The sequence below is a fragment of the Contarinia nasturtii genome, unplaced genomic scaffold (assembly GCF_009176525.2).
Source record: "Contarinia nasturtii isolate CC-2019 unplaced genomic scaffold, AAFC_CNas_1.1 Cnas_scaffold_1240, whole genome shotgun sequence".
Classification (NCBI taxonomy): Eukaryota; Metazoa; Arthropoda; class Insecta; order Diptera; family Cecidomyiidae; genus Contarinia; species Contarinia nasturtii.
The window spans coordinates 3,985,165-4,008,377 of NW_022198581.1; the positions used below are offsets into that span (position 1 = coordinate 3,985,165).

Here is a 23,213-nt window from a genome sequence, read left to right on the forward strand (position 1 = left end):
TTGCATAAATGCTGTCAATACAACTGTCGTTGTAGTGGTAAATGAATCAAAACAAACCAGTTGACGTTTTGACGTTGACATTTTACGTAGACTCGTATATGAGACTATGTGTAGCATGTGTCAGTGAATGATGTGTATTGCGATTGATAAAGGGAAAAAACAAGACAATACGAAGATATAACAGCACCGTATTAATGTGATTAAACTCAGGATGATTGAAATTTCAAATAATTAAAACTCTAGTTTTTCTTCCAAAATTATATTCCTAAATTTTTCTTTTGTAATTGAACGTTCTCGAAAAATCGACATTGATGATGTGGCCCGATTTATCGTGTTTTAATTTATACAAATGCTGTAGAATAGTTTTATTTATATTTGCAATATTTAATACTCTAAAACCAAATTATTGCCTACGAAAATATGCGCGTGTCGATGTGATTAAATTAAGGTATCATTTTTTTTTTGATCCTTTCATTTTGCTCGAAAGCTGACTTTTTAACGGACAATTACAGGGAAGAAGTACGCGAAATGTTCCAGCATGCATATGATGGATATTTAAATCATGCGGCCGACTATGATGAATTACGACCACTAACGTAACTATTCAAATATTACGATTGAAATTTAAATATTTTATAATTTTTATTGTTCTCTCTTTTTCTATCAAAAAAAGATGCGACGGCCAAAATACGTGGGGCAGCTATTCACTTACTTTAATCGATTCATTGGATACATTGGCTGTGATGGGAAATTTTTCCGAATTTCGGCGTGTCGTCGATATTTTAATACAAAAGTCCAATTTCGATAGTGATATAAATGTGTCGGTGTTTGAGACAAATATTCGTATTGTAGGCGGTTTATTGGGTGCACATTTGATGCAACATCGTTCAGGTGCTGAACTTGAACCGGGATGGCCGTGTAATGGACCATTATTACGCATGGCAGAAGATGTGGTATGTTCAAATCATTTAAATCGACCACATTTGCGCATCAATTGAAAATTTATTCGTATTGTCACATACTGAATTAGGCGAAACGTTTGCTACCTGCGTTCGATACGAAAACGGGCATGCCGTATGGTACAGTGAATTTAAAATATGGCGTACCAATCAATGAGACCAGGTGAAGCATAACCAAATTAATTTAAGTCGCGCAACGTACTCATATATATGTATGTTCTTTTTTAAATTTCATAGTGTTACTTGTACGGCTGGTGTTGGGACGTTTATCGTTGAATTTGGTGCATTGTCTCGATTGACGGGTGATCCCATTTACGAAGAAGTCGCAATGAATGCCATTTATTCACTTACCAAATACATATCAAGTATTGGACTATACGGAAATCATATTGTAATTATCTACTATGCCATTGTATTATTAACCTAAATTCATATCCAATTTTTTCATTCTATAGGATGTACAAACCGGACGATGGACGGGCAAGTTTTTTTTTTCTTCTTATTTTGAACGTTTATTTCTTTTTTGGCCATGGAATTGTATGTAATTTTTGTATGTAATTTTTGTATGTAATTTTGGTATTTATCTCTATTAAAGGCGTTGACAGTGGCATCGGTGCTGGAGTTGATTCATTCTATGAATATCTAGTAAAAGGTGCTATTATGTTAAATCGACCCGAATTGATGGACATTTTTAAGGAGGCAAAAACGGCAATCGATAAATATCTTAGTAAAAATGATTGGCACATTTGGGCGAGCATGACCAAAGGTGTAGTGACAATACCTGTTTTTCAATCGCTTGACGCATATTGGCCGGGCGTTCTCAGTATGATTGGTGATATTCCAAATGCCATGAAATCCATTTACAATTATCACACGGTGTGGAAACAATACGGATTTCTTCCTGAATTTTATAATAGTAAGAGACAAACTACGGACATAAAAGTCAATTGATTTATTTCAAAACAAATTTTGTTTCATTACAGTACCGAATAGCGAGGCTGGTGCTAATAGAGAAGGATATCCACTGAGACCTGGTAAGTACTACGTTCCACATCTTTTTTCGAATGGCACATTTATTTTACCAGTAGAATAAATTTGTATTTATCTTTTAACGACGGCGAAAAAAAAATATATTTATAGCAAAAATAATGTCATTTACTTTATTCGTTTAGAATTGATTGAATCGGTGATGTACTTGTATCGGGCAACGGGTGATTCGTATCTATTGGAAATTGGCGAAGATATGCTTCGAAGTATTCAACATAGTGCAAAAACATCTTGCGGTTTTGCAACGGTATTTATCTGTTTAAATCGCTCTAAGTCTGTTTTTTAAAATTTATTTTTATTAAACGGGATGTTACTAAAAGTGTCACTCTTTCTAGATAAAAAATGTGCGAGATCATCGAAAAGAGAATCGAATGGAATCATTTTTCTTAGCTGAAACAACAAAGTACTTATATCTTCTGTTTGATCCTGATAATTTTCTAAACAACGATGGCAGCAGTGGAACAGTCGTTCAAGTATTGAATGGTGAATGTGTCATCGATGCAGGCGGTTATATATTCAATACAGAAGCACATCCAATTGATCCGGCTGCGTTAAGATGTTGCCATGAAACTCCATACAAAGAGATTATTTCGGAAGATTTTACGTCATCCCATTACTTGGGTGAAGTGTTTCAATTGAAAATCGATGCAGAATCTGAGCCAAGTGTTTCAAATGTTATGGTAAATGACGATGTACGTTTTCTGTTTTTTTATTTTCATTAAATAAAATAATTATAAATCTTGTCTTTGTTATAGGAATTAAATTTGAAAAGGGTGGTCGAATGGTTGAATAATGACGATGATAAAAGTGAACTGTTGAAATTTATCGATGAAGCGATTTCAAGTAAAAAATCCAATAAAATCAATCCATTGCTGTCAAAACCGACAAATACAAATGGAACGAGAAATCCAAACAATATTAATGCATCATACGAGGAGCTTATGTTGTTCGATGAAATTTTAACGGCCGAAATTAATCGAAATGTCACAAAAGATAAAAATCAGACTAAAAATAAAATAGTAATGAGAGATAATCAATCAGCGAATTGGAAAAGTGAACAACAGGAAACCGTTAAAATATCCGATGAACGAGAAAGCGAAAAAATTATTAGACCCGCAGAGAATGAAACACCATCAAAACCATTTGATCCTCAACATTTAATCGAACGCATTCGAAAATCGAATAGTCGATCATCGGTGACGTCGAACTATGAATTGCTTACATGCAAATCACAGTCATTTTTGCAACGTTTGGCTGTGCTCGGTGAAATATTAACATAAATTATGAAGCATGTTTCTTATGACAATTCCATGAAATTTATAAAATGAAAATGAGAAAAAAATCGTTATTAATTTGTATTTTTTTTTTTGGTTTTATTTTCCTTTGTATTTATTTTATTTTCAATGCATAATCCATTACAATCGAGATGCATCTGCATACGTCCATTTTGTGTAGCAAGACTTGTTGATTACACAAGAGAAAAAATGTCTATTATTCAAACACTAAACTGTTAATGGGCAGCTGGCTTAATGATGGTGTTTGCGTGGCTTTCCTTCATTTGGATCTGGAACTTCGTAGCCATCTGGCAATGCGCTATGAATGCAATAAAAGCGAATATTGATTAATGAATCGTCCAACGTGTTCAATTATTGTGTAAGACAGTGTATAATACATACTTTACGACTGGGTTGTGGAAAAGACTGTGATTACCATCACCCCATGGGAATTCCTTTCGGCGAATACGCAAGTGTTCATAGGGAACAAATTCTGGACGAGGCTCTTCTGCATGTTCTACGTGACCCAAGTATGCGTTCAACATACCTAAAGCAATGGCTGGAAATCCAACGAAGTATGTTAAACGTCTCCACAAAACGACTTTTTCTGTAATGATAAAATAACCAAAACGAAAATTCAATAACAATTGATTGAAAACTGTTCATTTTATAAATCGGTAATCGAGAGGATAAAGGTTATGTTTTGCATTTTTTTATTTTAATCGAATGAGAAATAGCACAGTCAAAGTGAGCGAATTTTCTGATACTAATTGAAATAATGTTGTTTCTTCATTCAAATTTAAAATAAATTGTTGTATGAAAAAAAAAAACTCCGGATTAATGGGATAAAATCAACGAATATTTAATATCATGTTACATAATGCCATTTCGTTTATAGTTTTTTCCCCATTCCGAAACAAAATAAAGTTGATTTTTTATTGGGAAGTTACCTTCACTGCTTCCATGTTCAGCCGCCGAACGGCGAGCTGCAGTTGTTTGGATAAAACGGCGGATGGTATGATTCCAAAACGATGCCATTCTTATTTTGTGAAAAGAATTTCTTTTACTTTTGTCGCCAGAATTGATTTCAAGAAAAATATTATGTGAAAAATTACTACGACTGACACAATTTCGCTTTCGTTTTGACATATGACAGCTGGCAATTTAAATGGCGATCTCAAAGTTGACATACATTCATTTAGATGGCACTAGTTGTAAGTTTTGTCAACGCATTTATTTGCTTAAAAAAACCGTTTACATAACACATTTTTCACATTTGAATTATTAATTTATTGTAAGAGAATAATAAAATTGCATTATTGAAACAAGAACAATGAAAGATGTTCCTAATTTAAAGTAAACATAACAAAAACTGATGACAATTGTTATAAAAAGAAAGTCTCCAATTCAAAGAAAATAATATCTGTTTTTGTTACAAAATGAAAAAAACTTAATAAACAATTTATTTTTTTGTATATTTTCTCTTTTTGATATCTTTTGTATTTTTTATACATTTTTTACACTTTTTTATTTGTTTTTATACATTTTTTGCTTTTTATATTTTTTTAGTTTTTTTTTTGTTATATATTTTTATAAATAATATCTTAAGTTTATCTTTTATAATGAACGTGATGTATTGAAAATTATATAAAGGAATTCCTTATTTTTTATGAGAAAATCATAAAATTAACGATTTGATTGAATTAATAATCATTATTGATTAATTTGGTTCATTAAATTTTGCTAAAAAAAATGATGTGAATATTTTTGGAATTACTATTTCACATATATGTATGGAATAGATGTATGAAATGGCGTCAAATAAATAGTCGCCTATTTTGTGTTATATGTTGTATTATTGCTTTAATAAAGATACAGTGTACTCACTGCAACGATCTAGCTTACATTCGCCAAAGCATTGCAAGTCCAACCATGTACTATTAGCTATCAAGATATCTTCGCTAATTTGGCCTTTATCATATGATATTGTGACATTTACACGACCTTTTGCCAATTTCAAAATCAAGTCAAAGTCTTTTTCACTTATTTCCTCGGTTATCTCATGGTTGAACTGTCCGAATTTAGTCAATTTTTTTCCGGCCTCAAGTATTTTTTGTATTCCAGCAATTGTTAGTTGCGTCTCATGGACTCTGATTTCTTCGAGTTTCGGTAGACGATTCACGATATTGATAAGCACATCTTCTGGAATATTTTTTACCGATAAATGCTTCAAATACTTCAATTTTTTTATAAATTTCAGATCATCCACATTGGTCAGGCAAACGTCAAAGAGTTCAAGCTGTACACCATTTGTAAACATTTCACTCACTAATCGATCCAAAAAAATGTGCGACATAAAATATGTGTAATAAAATGTTAATTCTTTTAACTTTTTTAATTTGCCCAGGTGTACCAATTCGTCATGTCCTTCATATGTGCCACAAAATACCAACGTTTCCAGATTTCCTCCAAAATTGCCAACATATTGAAACAGGTCTGTTGTATCTGGTTCCAATAGAAGTACTAATCGTTCCAATTGTGGGTTATAAATCAAAAATTCACCAACATCATCGTCGGATATGTTCTCAGAAACAAATGATGCTTCAATTAATTTTGGATAATTTCTCATAAAATCAAAATTAAATTCGTACAGTAAACCAATTCTGCTCAACTGTAACTCATATTCAAAATTGCAAATGGATCCGCTGGCACATCCCAGATCTATAAGAGATGTAAATGGTGATCGTGTATTAAAATTGACATAGGATCCAATACTGAACAATGCTGTCAATGATTTTCCGCAATAGTCTGCAATTTTATCCATAATATCGTTTTGGCAATCATGCAAACTGAGGGCACGGACCGATGAACCAAAAATGCTCAGATAGTGCAGTGCATCGGTTTCATTCATATCATATGGTTTTATTTCTTCTTTTTGTATGTGAAGCCTTTGAAACTTTTTCGGATAGCCAACAATTGAGTTGTAACGAAAAGTTGAGCATACTTTAGAAGCGTTAAAAAAATCCCGTATAGTGGGTAATTTTTTGAAGATTTCTTGAATACAAAAGTCGTTGAGTGTATTCAAAATATTTTGCGGCGAGTCATGCGGGGGCACAAAATTCAATACGTACAGTAAATCTTTATTTGGTACGCCATATTTGTACGTTAAATTAATAATTCCAGGAATGTTTTCTGTGCGAAAGGTCAATTGGTCCAAGTAAAATAATTGAAGGAACTCTTTAACGATGTCAGGTGATGTATTTGGTAGTATCAATTCCGTGATACCACGTCGATTTTCGGCCAAATTTATGTAGAACATATAATAAAATAAATAACTCACATTCGACAAAATAAGTTTATGGGCCGGAATGCGTCTCCTCTCGGCACCACATACAAAGTATACATCGGCCATTTTTTTCTTTAAGTACATTTTTTCATGTGATCTCGCTGCCAAAGCATTTTGCTTAGGTCCCACACTGAATTTGTCACCTTCCATTCTTCGGTATTTCCTGGGTTTCATGTCTATTTCGATGATATAAATTTCACTGTTTGTCACAAAAATAAATGTTTGAAAAAAACTTCACAAAGAACAGGGTGTTTCTCTCTTGAATGCCAAAATTGAACTGATTTTTCAAATGTTGTACTTTCTTTTAAGTGAATTCTTTTAGCATAAATAGACCTGTAAAACAGTAATTACCTGTTCTTAGCTAGTTGTTTGTGTTGGTGACATCTATTACAGTTTCATCTGCATGATATTCAATGTTAGTTTTGTCAGCTCAATTACATCTCATCGTCATTGCTGTGCACCATATTATATATTACCTTTGTATTGGTGTGACTCATTTGAATATTCTCACAATATTATTGAACGCTGTCAAACCGTTGACGCCCCTTTGTTTTTTATACAAAAAAAAAACATGTAAACTGCATTCCATGTTTCAATTGAAATATTTTCACTTTCTGATTATCGATGTGAAAGGCGACAAAAGCTAAAATTATGCCATCCAGATTGTCAGTAATTAAAATTTTCCAGAATGAAAAAACACATAAAAAACATACAAACATGTTTTTCATAAAACACATGAATTAATGGCAATCCATCAAGTCGAATCAATATTCGATTCTCCTTCGTAGTTTAACTCTTAACCATTTCAATCTGAGAACAATTTTATGAAATTGAATTGAAAAAATAGATCAGCAGTAAGATAGAAAGGGTATTTCTCCAGCAATGCAAAAATGAAATAAAATACAGAATCTATCTTACCTCTTTTCAATGTGAAGCATTGTTTTGTTCTTTGAAAGTCAAATATATGTATATTGGTAACAAGGATGCAGAATCGTTTTCTTTAAAATATTTGCATTTTCTACCTGAAAGCAGTGCGACGTGCATCTTACTTGCTAATCCATAAGCTATATTTATCAACAACGTGAACTTTCATCGGTCTTTAAAAAAAAAAAACCTAATATAAACAATTGTTCGAAAGAAATGCAGAATAAAAATATGCAGAAGACAAAATACAATATTTTATTAAGCAATAATAATCCGTCTAGAACAATTGTTACTGCTCCTATACTGTAGCATGACCAAATACTTAGAATGCAAGATATTCTCTTTCTTTGCTCATAAAAGGCATTTGATGTTGTCCTCAATTTCTTTCTTTCTTTCTTTGTTTTGTACGTTCTGATCATTTTTGTGATACTTACTATGAGCAAATGACTTTTTTCGATGAAGGTATAATCCCTACATACATAAAATTATTCAAAATTTGGAAAAACAGAGTCAAAAATGCAAAAAATATGTTATCGAAACTATTTAACTATTAAACAAGAATTCAAATCATAATTTAAGTATTCATAATTCAGAGTGAGCTCAGAATTATTGAATTTTTAAAAATGATTCGATTCGATGTAGAAAATTAAAGTAATTTTGATGAAGAAAGCGAAAAATATTCAATGCCAATTGATTATTAATACCATTAATACTATTGATTTAATAATAAAAAAAATGAACTAATTAACCGAGGGCATGAATCCTCTACTAACTTTGCTTGAAAGATACGTTTTTACTGCGGATATCTTTTTGGTATAAATAATGTTCGATGTGTCGATCAGCTTTTCGATTCATGGAATATTCAATAAAATTATTGGGATTATACCCCGATATACAATTTTGGAAAAAGAGTTAATTATGAACTCACTGTTGTGTAATATTGAAAACGTAATTAAATATGAGCATATATATGAAGTTCAAATTCAAATTGATGATAAACGTAAAATATCATATTTTGAAATCGGTAAAATAATTTCTGAATCAATATTATTTTAATTGGGAAAATTGAAGCATTATGTATATAGCATGAAATATAATATTTCCTATGTTACCTGCTCTTACTGTTTTTTTTAACAAGAAAAGTCATTCAATTTTATTCCATTCAATAATAATTAGTTTTTATTAAATATGTTTTGATTTTGTTTTAATATTATTTTAATTACAACAAATGTGTTCGATTTCCTTGAGTCTTTTGCTGTGCAAAAAATCGTTGGTCGATCATCATGGATTTGGGGCTGGACTTCTTCAATTTTTTTCTTTTGAATCTCCATAGTAGCTTCGTTGCACATTCAATGAATGAAACGTATGTTTACAAAAAACCTTTGCCCTTAATATGAAATGCAGTGACTACCAAGACCATACAAAACGATTCATCATGGTCATACAAATTCCAAATCTCAATGCAAATTCAACCACAGTCAATTTATATGTTACTCATTTCAAAATTACTTATCAAATACTTCTTCTTACGTTGATCATTTAAACAGACAAAATTATTTATACACAGAATTAGGCATTCAACTACTGTTCAGAGTTTTGTGTCACTTTGATTTCTTCAAACCATTCCAAAGTGAAACCAAAAAACACTGACACATTCTTAAAACCCATTTTCAATGTAATTGTATTGTATTTGAATAGAAATTGTTAGATGTTAACCGAAAATAAGTGCTAAAACCTACAGCATTACTATAGTGACTGAGGGGAAAAAATATCAAAACTCCGTGAATTATATATAATTACAAGAACATTCATGAAATTTACATAAAAAATGGTCGAATTTTGCTTCCGTGATAATGGCCTTCGGTCGGAGTTATGTGCAAGATGAATTTATTCCGATGCATGGCAAATTTTTGATGGGACATTTCATGCACAATCTTCAACTATAAACATCTGTGCATGCCATGCACTAAGCATAATTATTCGTTCCATTCACTGAACATTTTTTTTTTCTCTTTCTTTTCAAAATGATGATGAATATTCAATGGATTGTATGGGCCTCTCAAGGAAAATGTAAACAAACTCAAGTGTTTGCAAATTCATCAAACCCATCGAACATATATATGTGTGTGTTTATATCTGCATTTCTCATAAATCGTACGCTACTCGAATCGCTTTTCAAGATTTTGCTTGAGAAAATGTATACTATGTATATTCCATGTACATTATAGCCCAACACAACGACCCAGTTCAGTGTTAGACCTTTAATTTATTCCATAATGACCTCTTTATATTTAGTATTCTCTTCGAGCAACAGCCAATTTTCATCATTCCATATTTATCATGGCTCCTTCAAATGGCTAAAATTTGACCTTGCTAAAAAAATGATTACAAAACATATACGCCCACGAAACATATACACACACAATGGCTTGATAAATCGGTTGGCGGTGTATATTCATCGTGGTTTTTGATATTGTTTCTCATTTAGTTGGGAATTTCGCGACGAAATTGGCCGAAATTTTGACTATGTACCCACTATCAAAAGAAAACTACAATGTAAAATCGACAAACAACATTTACAATGCGGTTGAAATTGTAAACCTTGAGAAAATATCGATGTAAACATCAAGCTGTTTTTGTTAAACTTTTCAGTCGAAAATCGGTTTGCATCGTCTTACATTATTTATACAATATTAACCCACAACTTTTGTATTCAATGTTTACCAAAGTTGGCTATTTTCAATTTATGAACTCATTCAACATTATTTAAGCCTTTAGTCAAATTTCATAAAGGTGGTGCCTAGATTCATTCGCCAAAACAACATTATATTGGAACCGAAAACTTGCACTAAATATCAATACATTTTAACTGTTAATTGTTTAGTACTTCGTCCAAGTTCGAAGATAATTTCGTATGTAGGCAACTCCCTTATTTCGTTGCAGGAGGCAAAATGTTCGGTAATCATATACAAAAATAAATCCGAGCCTTCAACAGGCTGTTATTTGTATGAAACGTATCATATGTTGTTGATATTTTCATTTTACTGGTGGCGCAAATATTTGCAACGAACATTTGATACAAAATGGATTTATGATGGGATTGACAGCAAAATATGGTAAACATGAATGTATCTTTTAATCTGATAACTTCCACTTACGAAATCGATGGTTGTTGTGCTTTCAAAAAGACAAAGTTTATTGTTTACATTGATCATAAGCATCAATAATTCATCTTTTCAATTCCAAGTTTCGTCTCGAAATCATTCGAACGAGTGAACGAAGTTTTTTTTATGTTGGAAGTGGTACTGCAAAACAAAAATTAGATTGTCTAAAACTAAATTATCACAATGATTTTAAACTAAGTTCTTTTCTCTGAAAAGTCTCTCTCTCTCTTTCTGTTCACATTGATTGGTTGAAGTGTTTGTTTCGCCTATGAACAGCTTTTTGAATCATTGTCAACTAGAGTAATGTGTGTGTGATAGAGAGATGTTTTTCTGTAAAATCTACAAATTCAAAATTCGAATTTTCTTTCTTTTGGGTAAAAATTCCATGTGATCACATATGAACTGTGAATTAAACTTATGTTTATATGATACAAAAATTTAAATTTCATACGATCAAATGCATCTTAAATGTTTTTAATTGTTCAGTTTATCCATATAATGATCCAATGAGAAAGGAGTGAAATTTCACCGCAAATATTGCGATCGCAAACAAAGAATTTCATATTTTCAACGATCAACATCATTTAAGTCGGCGTTTCACTTCATTTACATCTTTTTCATCTTGTAAAACTAACGGTGTAGACTGTAGAAACAATTATAAGCACATCATTTTCTTAAATATCAATGAATGACTAAATAAACAAGTGATTTGATAATCACATGATTTCCTTACTGATCATTACTTACTAATATTTCTTGCATATCTAAAGATGTTTTGATAATCTAAAAATATTTTTCTCTGCATCGGAGATGAGTTCATATGACCCATTCATATAAAAATGTGCAATTTTTTTTTGTACAAAATCAATTTAACCCACAATTATTTGGTTTTAGTATTTGTCGATTTTTATTTAAAAAAAAAAAAAAAAAAAAAATTGGCAAACTTTCAAAAGTAAAGAATTGGAGGAATTTTTTTTTTATTGAAACAATATTCAAATATTTTAATTTTACTTTTGAAGTATACGTTTTTAAGTTGCAGCGGAGTGCCGATTAATCTGCAGCCACTCAGAATGACTTTTTGTTTGTTTAAATGTTGCCTTTCTCAATTGAAAAAATCGAAAGTGATCAAAAGTGGCGTTGATTTTGTTTACTGAACCACTGAAAAACCGAAAAAAAATAAACGAATTGCATTGAAGAAAAAATGGATCTTATCAATACACATAAATATACATAGATAATCTAATTTTTTTATTGTTCAATGCAATTTATTCAATTAGATTGACTCAAATTCAATGTGTTAGTAACATCTACATCTAAATAGATAAATCTAAAATATTTGTGTTGTTGACGATGATGATGATGATGACGACGACGGTTTAAAGATCTGTATGTAGAACGGGCGGTCGTTCATTGAGACCATAAAGACTCATTGTATCGCTTTTTGGACTTTGCATTTCTAAGTGTCGGCTTTCATTTTGTGGACTTTTACTGCCATCGCTGACATATTTGTAGCTAAAATTGAGACTGCATGTGGTTTGCATTGGTCGATCACTGCCACCCGAAACGGCTAAATTATTATTACTGGCATTTGTTACAATAATACCGCCAGCAGCGCCGCCAGTTTTCGTTGTCGAGCAAAATTTCTCCGAGCTTCGTTTACCGAAACGTGGAAAGAAACTATTTTCCAATTGTAATTGGGTGTTAAAATCTTTGCCAGCCGTGCATGTGAACGCTTTCAAAAAGCTCTTCTTGAAATTATCACTCAAAAATGCATATAAAATTGGATTCATTGCACTATTCGAATAACCTAAACAACCGACTAAAACGAATAATGTGATTTGTAGTCGTGTATTACAAACGTGAGGTGGCGATGTGATCAGAGCTACTTGCGAAATCCAGTATGGTAACCAACATAGTATGTAAACGGTAATAACGGTAAGCACCAATTTGGTAACCTTGCGATGTGATCGTTTTTTCTCTTTGGATCGAGTTTTTGGGCCGACCGTTTGTAATTTACGCAATACCATCGAATAAAATAATAAAATCAAACTCAATGGAATTAAAAAACCAAGTATTAACGAGTATAAGGTGAACGTTGTACCAGAGCCGGCTTCATTATCTTGTGGCCATTCGATGTTGCATGTCATCTTTTTACTTTCTTTTTCAATTGTGGTCGCGTATAACATAACCGGTAGCATTATTACAGCGGATGTTGTCCATGCAATTGCTGCCACAATTTTTGCAACAAATGGTGACCGATAACGTGTCGATGACACCGGATGACATACAGCAATATATCGATCGGCTGACATTATAAACAAAAAAATCGACGATGTAAACTGTGTTATCGATGTTGAAACCATGTATGCTTTGCACATTGCCTTGCCAAATGTCCATTCGCCCAGATGCATTGTTATTATTAAAAATGGTATTCCAATCAAAAAACACTAAAAAGAAACAACAACGTTAAATCGAATGTATGAATCAATTGAAGCCAAGACATTATTTTATTAATATTAATTAAAATGGAAGTCGATTAAGCTTATTAACCATTCAACGGCTTTAAAGTGACCGTTTTTTTATTCGAAATAAATGCCATTCTGGAAAACATAAAAAGCATGATAAAAAAGTCTTTTAATATTTGCAAATGACTGTTTTTCATCCCTTTTGGTCTTGCATTACAGCTATTCTTGAGAGAATTGTTCCTATGCGGTAATCAAAATTGATTGACGCGAATTCATGAATGACGAGCGAGCACCCAAAACTCAAATTTGCAATTCAATGTATTTTAAAAACTTATTTCACAACTAATCACCGCTCCAAGTTTGAAATTTTTTGACATAGCCGCCCCATGTGTTCTTACCAAAATATACCGAAGGTGTTAACATCAATTTTTTTATAGGTAATGGAAAAATCCAAGGGGGTTCCGGCATTGACTATTAACTGTAAAAAATTGACATGGGGTTTTTGATCAAAATTGTTATCTGGGGAGAGATTTTCGTCGAAAACCACCCGAGAAAATCAAATGTAGTGTAAAAATTTGTTGCTCGGAAAAAAGGAGAGCAAAAAGGTCATTAGTTTTGAAATTGCTTGTACCGATCTCATAGTTTTTGTGGTGGGGAGGCGCTGTTGAAGACAAACATTGTCGAAAAATGTAGTTCTTATTGTCCGTTGAAGAGTTAATATTACTAATAAAATCGGTATATTATACTAAAGAACTTACCTCATCCGCGATAGCCAAATTTAAAATGTACATATTGGTGACGGTTTGCATTTTTGAAAAACGTAGCACCGCATAAATGACCAGTGTATTGCCAAATAGACCAATTATACAGACAAGTGCGTATAAAATCATCGATATTAAACTACCAACTGGCATTTGAATGGATGGGCATGATATGTATAATGTGAAATTGTTCATATAGCTATTCATAAGCATTTCAGCACATCTTGTGGTATTACCTAGGGTTAATCACATAGAAAAGAATAAAAAAAATAGAAATCAATCAATAAGTAATGAGAGTAATGGAAAAATAATCGAAATAATGTATAGTATGTTATTACATTCACTACTATCGATGAGATATGGTGGAAGTAGATGAGTGCTGATATTTGACTGCATGTCCATTGGATTATTGAACTTATATGACATCATCAATTTTGTAATTTGAGCCACTTCCGATGAGTTTGTCACCGAAACCATCGTATCGCCTTCTGTTTCACTATCACTCAATTTGTGTGCGTGTCTATTTATGAATGTTAAGCTGTGTCAATTCAGAACATGAGAATAACAAATGTTGGTATTTCAGTCACGGCAACCATTTCATTTGAGCTATCTTCATTATTTTTATTAGACACAATCTCAACCGTTTTGCTTTGACTTCCAATTTGTCTGCGCACCGTATGATTCTGAACTGAAAGGAGAGAGAGAGAGAGGATAAGAAAAAAAATAGAGATTGTGAGATGTTGGGCATAAAAAAAGACAGTAGTATTAGCTAAATTGATTAAATCCAATGACAACATTGTTCTAGTTTTATCATAGCAAAAGAGAAGAAAAAAATCAAATCAAAAATGCTGTTAAAATTTCCACAGGCGTAAACGATAAAATTATTCATGAAAGTGCCAGAGGAAATATTATCACGCAAAAGCAACATCATATAACATAAAAACAAAGAAACCGTGATTTTTCGAAATGTTTTTTTTAGACGCATATACATCTTTTCTCTACGGATTCATTGCTGCACATTATTATATGAAAATGTGTGAAATATGATAATTGGAAAACTTGCGTTTGTCTTTTGTAATCGTTGCATAATTTATGATCTCTGTTTGCCCCCAACTTTAATGCCGTAAATTCTCTTAACATATGCACACTTTTCTTGCAAAAAAAAGCAAGTTCATTACTTGTCAGCCTTTCATACTCATATGAGGAGGAAGACTGTTTTTGATGATGATGAAACACATTTTTTGTATGCAAATATTAGATTCTGTTAATGTTTTTCTAACATTTTTACAAGATTTTTGATAAAAAATTCTTATAACTTTTATTTTTCGTTTATAATAATGTTTGTGTGTGAAAAGTTTCATAACTTCTTCCAATCGAATGCAATATCATGAGTAGTTTTCTTCAAGTTTTATACACAAAAACTCTTCTAGATGATTTGGGTGTTTTTTCTTCTCTATGTTTATTCGAGAAAATGTGATAACCTAATGCATATTTCTTTTACCTCGAATTGGAATTGCAAACGAGCTACTATATGTTAATAACATGATGATATAAATGAACGATGAGCCGGAAAAATTTTACAAATTCAGCAACAAACTGTTGGCAAATACATTTACTTTAACATATGGCCAAACAAATTTCACAAGAAGTGGCCTTTTGCATTTTTATATACGAATGAAAGAGGAAAACAGAGAAAGAGAGAGAGAGAGAGATATCGAGGAACACAAAGAGAGATTTGCTTAATGTGGAAAATATGAAAAACAGGCGCATCGTAAATCCGCATCTATTTACAATGCGAAACAAGCATGGCACGGAAGAAAGCATACAACAGAATAACGCAAAAATGCCAAACATATAAATATTCATTGGCATGGCAATAACCCCATAAATCCGAATGTGGACGTCATCCTCTTGTATGTTGTGTTTGTAGCTTTGTAATTTATTTTTTGGTTTCATCTTAGTTTCGAGCTGATTTCCGTTGTTTACGATGAAAAAAGTAATGTTCACAATGTCGTTTTGTTCGTTTATTATTATTATTGCCTAGAGATGCCCATTTGTTGTTTTTTTTTGTTCATGCATTCACTCGTAAGTAGTCAATGTATTGTATGAAAAACCAAATCATTCACACAAGGATCTCAGTAAAAAAAAATCCAAATGATTTTTTGAAATGAAATGTACAGTACATGAACTGTGATTAAAACCAATCAGTCATTAAACTGCGGTTGGATGAATTTCCATTGACGTTCGATTAAATTACAGATAAAATGAATTTTTGTTTGTTTGGTTATCCACATCCACCAGTATTTAATATAATCCAGATCCCACCAAAATGACATGTAGTCGTATTGAAATATATAATCCATAAAAAAACGTTTTTTAATTTGAGAAAATTGTTAACGCCAACTTGCCATTCAGATTACTCTTTGTATGCCATTAATTTTATTTTATATTTAGGTACAAATTGCTCTCTTTTCATTCAGTCGTATTTCTAACGTAACGATGTCGCTGATTTAAGCAACAAAATTCATATATTAACATATATGCATCGATAATTGGCTTATAACAAAAAAAAACGTCACAATTAATTGTTCGATGGAACAATAATTTGCATCACATTAATAAAACAATTGCAATTTATTCATTATATCATGCATGATTTGTGGCTTATTTACACAAAAAACTGTATTCAAATTCGACACATATAAAATATAATTCCAAAAAATTATCACAAATAAAAATCAGACGAGTATATTGTCACATGGACTGGAACGCAGGTCAATTATGGATTTATTTTCGGTACAAACATATTGGAAATAATATCAAGATTTAAAAATGTCCATTTCCGTTCAACCGGCGATAGTATTTCATTTTATCATCATTTGCGATAATTTCTAGAAATGTTATATTGTGTGTGTTCAATTTGTGAGATATTACGCATGGAGGCATTTAATGAGAATTTAACTGATTAAATGTACAAATCAACACAGTAAAATGGATGTAATTACTACCAGTTCAATGGTATAATTTTTGAACTGAATCTGGCGCCTCTTCCTCTTTTTCTTTTTTGTTTAAATCACATTGTCACAAATATTGTCGATTTTCATCGATTAATGGGACAGAACAAGTGTTTTGTTGTCGATAGAAAGACAATATTAAATCACAAGAGACGCATTAAAATTATTATCCAAAAGTAATTTGCATAAAAACAAGTTTGTTTTCGAAATGTCTCTCGTAGTCAACACATAATTTTGCTTGTATGTACAATGTACATCTAATTAATGTCATTCTATGTAATTGAAGTCATATTTCTGTGTAAAAATCCATTTCAAAAATATTATTTTACTAAATCATCGACAGTTGTCCATTTATCTTTGTCGAAAATTGAATGCATACCAACGAATTATTAAATGATGCTCGAGTTATCGATGATAAAATTAATGGGACGAAATAATTTCCAAGAAAATCTCAAAATAATGCATAATTGAAAATAAATGAGAGGGACAATTAGACGATTAATATGCAACCAGAAAGCTGAATGTATAAAGATGCAAACGATGCTTTATACATTTTCGAAAATGGTTTGCGTTTGAAAAATGAATACAAAGATGCCAACAATTGATGTTTTGAAGTGATAACGTATATTTTGTGCACAATTTTTGCGAGTGAATTTGCGTTGTTGCTGCTTGAGCAAAGATCTTCGAAAAAATAAAAATCGAAATACGTGGATAGAGTTCACGTACTCGATGTTTAGTGTTCATTTATTGTTCGCACTTGTTCGTGTTCGAAACCCCGCACTTGTTCGTGTTCGAAACCCTCAAAATCCAAATCACAGTCGGATGGTTTGGGGATATGTGATTGCATTTTATATTGTTATTGTAAAAGCGATGCATGCTCTGTCGATGAAGTGAAGAAACAAAAGCAAAAAAAAACCCTTGTCGCTCATTCGGAGTGAATTAAATCGAATGAAAATAATGGCGACTATCTAATGAAACGACTTGTACTCAATGGCTGTGTATATTATGTGATTTACCAATGACAATTGTCATTGACAGTATCAACAAATTTAAACACTAAAACCATGTGCGAAATTCACACACGGATAGAGAGAGAGAGACAGACACAACCACCACCCAAACACATGACGATTGCAATTTGTAATTGAAGCAGACATTATTGCGTTTGGTCGATACTTTATAGTGTATATCATTGGTAGCATGTTTACAAATTGAGTGTGCATTTAAGTAGATGGTGTCGTCTTGCATTTAATTCGTTTCGATTGATGGTTGTTAAAGTCTAAATTTGATCAAATCGATTCCATTAAGCTAACGACTATTTCATCTTTGTCTCTACTTTTCTTTCTCTCTCTCTCTCTCTCTCTCTCTCTCTCTCTCTCTCTCTCTTTGTGGTCAGAATTTGATCAAAAACGAATCGCAATAATTGAGCGATGCAAAGAAACAGACAAATGGAAATGGCATTGCTGCTGTGAATAGAACTACGAAGCAATGAATCCAATTTTAAGTGATAATAAATTCAATTTCTTATCATTGTAAGAGCAACTCGCAAACAAAACATATATATGCGCACAGTGCACACGTAATTTGTGCAATAACAAAATTGTTTTCTTTTTTTGTTGAATTTTAAAAGCATCTCGTTAAACTGACACACATTTCCCCGGTGATTGTGATAGTTTGCTTGTTTGATAAATAGTTTAGCGGAAGTTTACATTTTCTCCTTCTATTTCTCATCCGTTCATCCACGCTTGCACTTTAACTTTGACTTCTCGCGATGCAATGTGGAAAAAAAATAAGACTAAGCAACACCAGCCGGGCTTTGTTCACTATCGTCTCTAGACGATCTATTGGGTGTGAATTTGATGAAAATCGTTCCGTTCTATGGTCTAAAATTCAAACTTACCAAAAAGTCGTCGATCGAAATGAATCGTCCGGCTGGCGAGATTCATCCCAAAATTTAAATTACCATTCAACAAAGTTGAAGAAAACGAAACGTATGCACCATCCACTTACAATATTTGAACAATAACACTGTTAACGTGAGAGAAACATGGATTGTTTGTTTTTGTTCGTTGTCCTTGCTGCTCGGGAAAATTGAATTTTCTGATTAGAATGTGTTTGCACAAACACACATCGCCTGTGTGCACGCAATTAACGCATTTGCACATCAAAAACAACAAAAAGATAAGATGAAGAGAACGACCAAAGAGATTTGACGTGAATGACATCGAGAAAGAAAGAACAAACTAAAAGCATTGAAAAATAGAAAATGTTCCGTTTTTTGGGTAATTGTGTCACCAATTATCATTATCTTCTGGCCATTGTTCCATTATTGCATTGCAGTTGCCCCAGGTCGTCTACTTTGGGAATGCGCGCATCGATTGCTTACATTTTACTACCACCCATGCTATATCTTGAAACATATGGTACCATGCAATCGCTCTAGAGCACATACACACATACAACACAAGGAAACAATAACACAAGACGGTACAAAACATTTACGCTTCATATATAAATATTCTAAATTCTCTACGGTTCGAAGTATATATATATATGCAATATACATGGCGTAACAAGAAGAATGCAAGAAATTGTGTGCATCCTCAAAATAGTGCTACTGAGAACAACACTACCGAACACCAATGGATGGATAGAGTTGGAAAAACTATTTTTTCAACTTATGAAAAACATACAGATAAAAAACACAAAGAAGTGAGGGAGTTCGTGCGGGCGAGAGAGAAAACAAACGATATGAACAGAATGCAATCTGCCACTAGGATAAAATTAATTGCGTGCATTCTGACACATACTAACCAAACCCAAAACGACACAAGAAAAGTTCATTGTTCAATGCTCATTCATGGTAAACTTATTGCATTTGATTGCGTATACCAAATACAAGTCTTTCTATTTCTTCTTGGACCAGATATGTTTGCCTATTTTATTAAAAATCACTCTCTCTCTCTCTTCTTAAAAAATTCGTACCATATTGTTTTCCATCTCATTATAAACTCAATTCCAACGTACTAATTTGGTACACAAGCAACAACAACGAAAAATTTCACCGCACAATTATTCAAATTGCATGTAAATTTTGCGATTCAATAGACCGCACATGTGAAAATAATTAATCATAATTATCACGTTTAAAGCAAACCATATTTGTGGAAGTTTGTTTTTCTTCGTTTCTCTCCCATTACATTTTTCTCTATCTTTTTTATCTTCATCAAAGTAGAGCCGTACATATTTTGATGGCAACCACCAACACAATTTTCCATAAAATGAACGATGACAAATTGCCGTTGGAAAGAAAATGATAGCCTTCGTTTATTAAGCTGCAATTTATACTCATCTTCAGCATAGCAATTGTGCCAATTTAGCATGATTTTGACAAAACTTTCTCTCGCCGAACGAGCGAAAATCTTTTCTAACCTTTTTCGAATGAAGATGATATTAAGTGCAAATAATGTGAAAAGTAAAAGTTTGTTTTATGGCACATCAGCAAATATCAACTGAAAGTCAAGTGCGGGTGGTTCGTCTAATTTTCGCAATTTTCCACCCAATCACGGTTAGATTGGTTAGCTATTCATCTATACAACTGGCCAAAGCGTTTGACAATCAGGTGCGCGCACAGGTAACTGTGCGTTCCGTTTGTTCCACCATCCGAATCGGTTTGTGAAACAAAATCGAACACGAACACTTTTGCCAACAAATTGGCAAAATAACATAAGAAAAACATACAACGCATCGAATATTCGATAGACTTTTTCGTGTCTCAGTGGAATTTTATGTTCTCAAGAGATCTTTTCCAATATATGCAATTAGTAGCGACCAGCATTTTTTTTTATTAGAAGTTTCTCATTTTCACATTTATAATGAATATGTATATTGAATCGGCGTTGTAGGTATTTTCAATTCAACGTGACGGTTTATCTTTGGAAGAAGAGATGAAAAAATGGTAATTCAACGGGAAAAAAAAGTAAAAGATTTTGAATACATTTGGGGTTGTATTCCATTCAGGTGAGTTTGAGCCGTTGAACTTATAAGTTTGTTGGTGGTCTATGTGTAAGTCATTGGTGACAGGTTTCTTTTTCGTTTTCGAGCGTGAACAAACACGGTCAAATTGATGTCATTTCATGGAATTTTCTTCATTTAATGATATCTCAAATAAAATGTGATGTAATTCCTGCTCCATCTCGTTTTCTTCAACCGACCGCCGCTTTGAAAATCACAAAGTGTGTGTATTGTCACACCATTTCCTTGGCTTCGGCAACTGAAAATGAATTGATAACCATTTACATTGTAATTTCATGCTGGTCGCGTCAAACTCAACACCCTACGTTTCTCAAGCGTTATGAAATAGGCTAATGTAATCTCGAGAAAGATAGAATTAGAATAGGAAATGTTAAATGCGCTTGAATGAGTAAATAATGCTCAATTTCAATAAATCCATTCCGTTGACATTTAAAGGAATCCCGCATTCAGTCGTGCAATGCACAATTGTCGCTTTTAATTCAGTCGACAATATAAAATATAAGCGTGCAAATATGCCAGAAGCCGTTCGACCCTTTTCACATTTTAATCGTTTTCGTTCTCTCGTTCGATTTCACATTGTCTATCTTTATGCGCCACGTGCATTGTATTTACGGTTATTTTTGGTCTTCGTTCATTTTTTTTCCCTTCAGTTATTGCAACAAAACCGAACTCTCTGGTTCATTGTTAAGACAGCGTATCAGACGCCGAATCAAAAGCATATCAAATTAATAATTATTGACAACATAAAACAATGTTTTTGATTGAAAAATGATGGTCGATATCGTCAACGACTTTTTTGTAAATTAATTTTGTTAAACATCTATCGATAATATGTCGAATAGATTTTCTCTCGTTTCTCGAACGAATAGAAGGGGGACTTTTTTTAATAAAAGCATGCTTTGATATATATTTATATGAATCTTCTCAGAAGAGCACTTTCTATTATCAAAACTGAGCATAAAGGAGCGGACGTTTTTAGCTCGCGGTTTTCTGATTCTGGGCATTGCTGACATTTCATAAGGGATTAGTGTGTTTCGGTACAGTCGAAGAAGACAAAGTACATCATAAATCGGTTCAATAATTATGTCCCAAAATCTAGTCTCTTGTGCGAATTTTGCGAAAACGTAAAAAAATATCTTACATATTAAAGTTCATTTTCCCATCATGGGTATGAGATCAAGAATAAAGTGAGTCGAAAAATAAAAAAAATCACATTTTTTCACTAGTCTAAAACCATCATCAAAATACGTAGGTTGCTCCATAATTTTTTTTAAAATGGTACTTATAGTGTTGCCCGATGTAAACCATTGTCATATTCGTAAAGTTTGATGTTTTGGTATGTATTCGTGCCCTGAACCTTTTGTCGTACGAACGCTATTTGTATTGTTTACAGTGACTGGTAAACTGCGACTCAACAAAAAAATGAATTTTACACGTGAAGATTTTCGTAAAATGATTTACTACGATTTTCGAAGTAAATTATCTCAACAACAGTGTTTCGATCGACTTCATTTGGCCTTTGGCAATGAAGCACCAACCCTTCAGACAATTTATAACTGGTACCGAGAATTCCGTTGCGGTCGTAGTTCGCTCAAAGACGAGTTTCATACAGGTCGTCCAAAATCGGCTGTTGTGCCACAAAACATCGATGCTGTCAGAAAACTGATTATGGAAGATCGTCATGTGACCTACCGTGAGATTGAGGCATCTTTGGGCATTTCATCCCACAGCATACATACAATTTTGCATGAACATTTAGCCGTAAAAAAGATTTGCTCTCGTTGGATCCCACATAAATTGACCGATGAACAAAAAATGGCTCGTGTGAGTTGGTGTAAAGAAATGCTCAAGAAATTCAATCGTGGTGCTTCAAAAGACGTTAATAAAATCGTCACTGGTGACGAATCGTGGATATATGCCTATGAGCCCGAAACGAAACAGCAGTCGACTGTATGGGTCTTCCAAAATGAAGATAACCCAACGAAAGTTGTTCGAGCAAGAAGCACTTCGAAGCGAATGGTCGCCTGTTTTTTCGGGAGAAGTGGTCATGTGGCAACCGTTCCACTAGAAAATCGTAAGACCGTCAATTCTGATTGGTATACCACCATTTGTTTTCCCGAAGTGTTTGGTGAAATAAGAAAAAACAACCACCGTCGCAAAATAATTCTTCATCACGATAATGCGAGCTCTCACACATCTTTTCAAACTACTCGATTTTTGACCG

At 32.7% G+C, this 23,213-nt stretch overlaps 3 protein-coding genes across 4 annotated transcripts in view; 1 reads left to right on the top strand and 2 right to left on the bottom strand.

The window, feature by feature from the left end:
- The first annotated feature begins 11 nt into the window (after positions 1-11).
- Positions 12-3,364, top strand: LOC116345263 (ER degradation-enhancing alpha-mannosidase-like protein 2). Of its 2 annotated transcripts, none has more exons than XM_031774485.1 (11): positions 12-448; positions 513-596; positions 674-953; positions 1,031-1,122; positions 1,197-1,350; positions 1,415-1,439; positions 1,555-1,875; positions 1,943-1,993; positions 2,132-2,253; positions 2,342-2,686; positions 2,762-3,364. In XM_031774485.1, exons 1-11 carry the CDS (start codon positions 312-314, stop codon positions 3,284-3,286), a joined length of 2,136 nt encoding a protein of 711 aa, XP_031630345.1. In that variant the 5' UTR covers positions 12-311; the 3' UTR covers positions 3,287-3,364. The 2 variants fall into 2 exon arrangements, with proteins under 2 accessions (XP_031630345.1, XP_031630344.1); XM_031774484.1 differs by having other exon boundaries at positions 13-448; positions 2,342-2,698.
- On the bottom strand, positions 3,355-4,421 carry LOC116345264 (cytochrome c oxidase subunit 6A2, mitochondrial-like). Its single transcript, XM_031774486.1, has 3 exons — positions 4,231-4,421; positions 3,683-3,887; positions 3,355-3,599 (listed from the first exon to the last, which is right to left on the bottom strand). Exons 1-3 carry the CDS (start codon positions 4,316-4,318, stop codon positions 3,533-3,535), a joined length of 360 nt encoding a protein of 119 aa, XP_031630346.1. The 5' UTR covers positions 4,319-4,421; the 3' UTR covers positions 3,355-3,532.
- Positions 4,422-11,686: 7,265 nt separating this feature from the next.
- LOC116345271 (somatostatin receptor type 2-like) overlaps positions 11,687-23,213 on the bottom strand; it is an 82,793-nt gene continuing 71,266 nt past the window's right edge. Inside the window, exons 5-7 of the mRNA XM_031774505.1 lie at positions 14,279-14,628; positions 13,938-14,176; positions 11,687-13,161 (exon numbers count right to left, since the gene is read on the bottom strand). Coding sequence (XP_031630365.1) covers positions 12,091-13,161; positions 13,938-14,176; positions 14,279-14,417 — 1,449 coding nt within the window. The 5' untranslated portion in view covers positions 14,418-14,628 and the 3' untranslated portion in view covers positions 11,687-12,090. The remainder of the gene's footprint in view (positions 13,162-13,937; positions 14,177-14,278; positions 14,629-23,213) is intronic.

What these genes read in the sequence shown, in the direction of transcription:
- LOC116345264 (XM_031774486.1), bottom strand. Translation starts at nt 4,318, where the DNA reads ATGGCATCGTTTTGGAATCATACCATCCGCCGTTTTATCCAAACAACT. An exon ending in TGAACATGGAAGCAGTGAAG is followed by an intron (nt 3,888 to 4,230) that starts GTAACTTCCCAA and finishes TTATCATTACAG; the next exon opens with AAAAAGTCGTTTTGTGGAGA. An exon ending in TTCCACAACCCAGTCGTAAA is followed by an intron (nt 3,600 to 3,682) that starts GTATGTATTATA and finishes TTGCATTCATAG; the next exon opens with CGCATTGCCAGATGGCTACG.
- LOC116345263 (XM_031774484.1), top strand. Translation starts at nt 312, where the DNA reads ATGATGTGGCCCGATTTATCGTGTTTTAATTTATACAAATGCTGTAGA. An exon ending in GTACCAATCAATGAGACCAG is followed by an intron (nt 1,123 to 1,196) that starts GTGAAGCATAAC and finishes TAAATTTCATAG; the next exon opens with TGTTACTTGTACGGCTGGTG. An exon ending in CATCTTGCGGTTTTGCAACG is followed by an intron (nt 2,254 to 2,341) that starts GTATTTATCTGT and finishes CACTCTTTCTAG; the next exon opens with ATAAAAAATGTGCGAGATCA.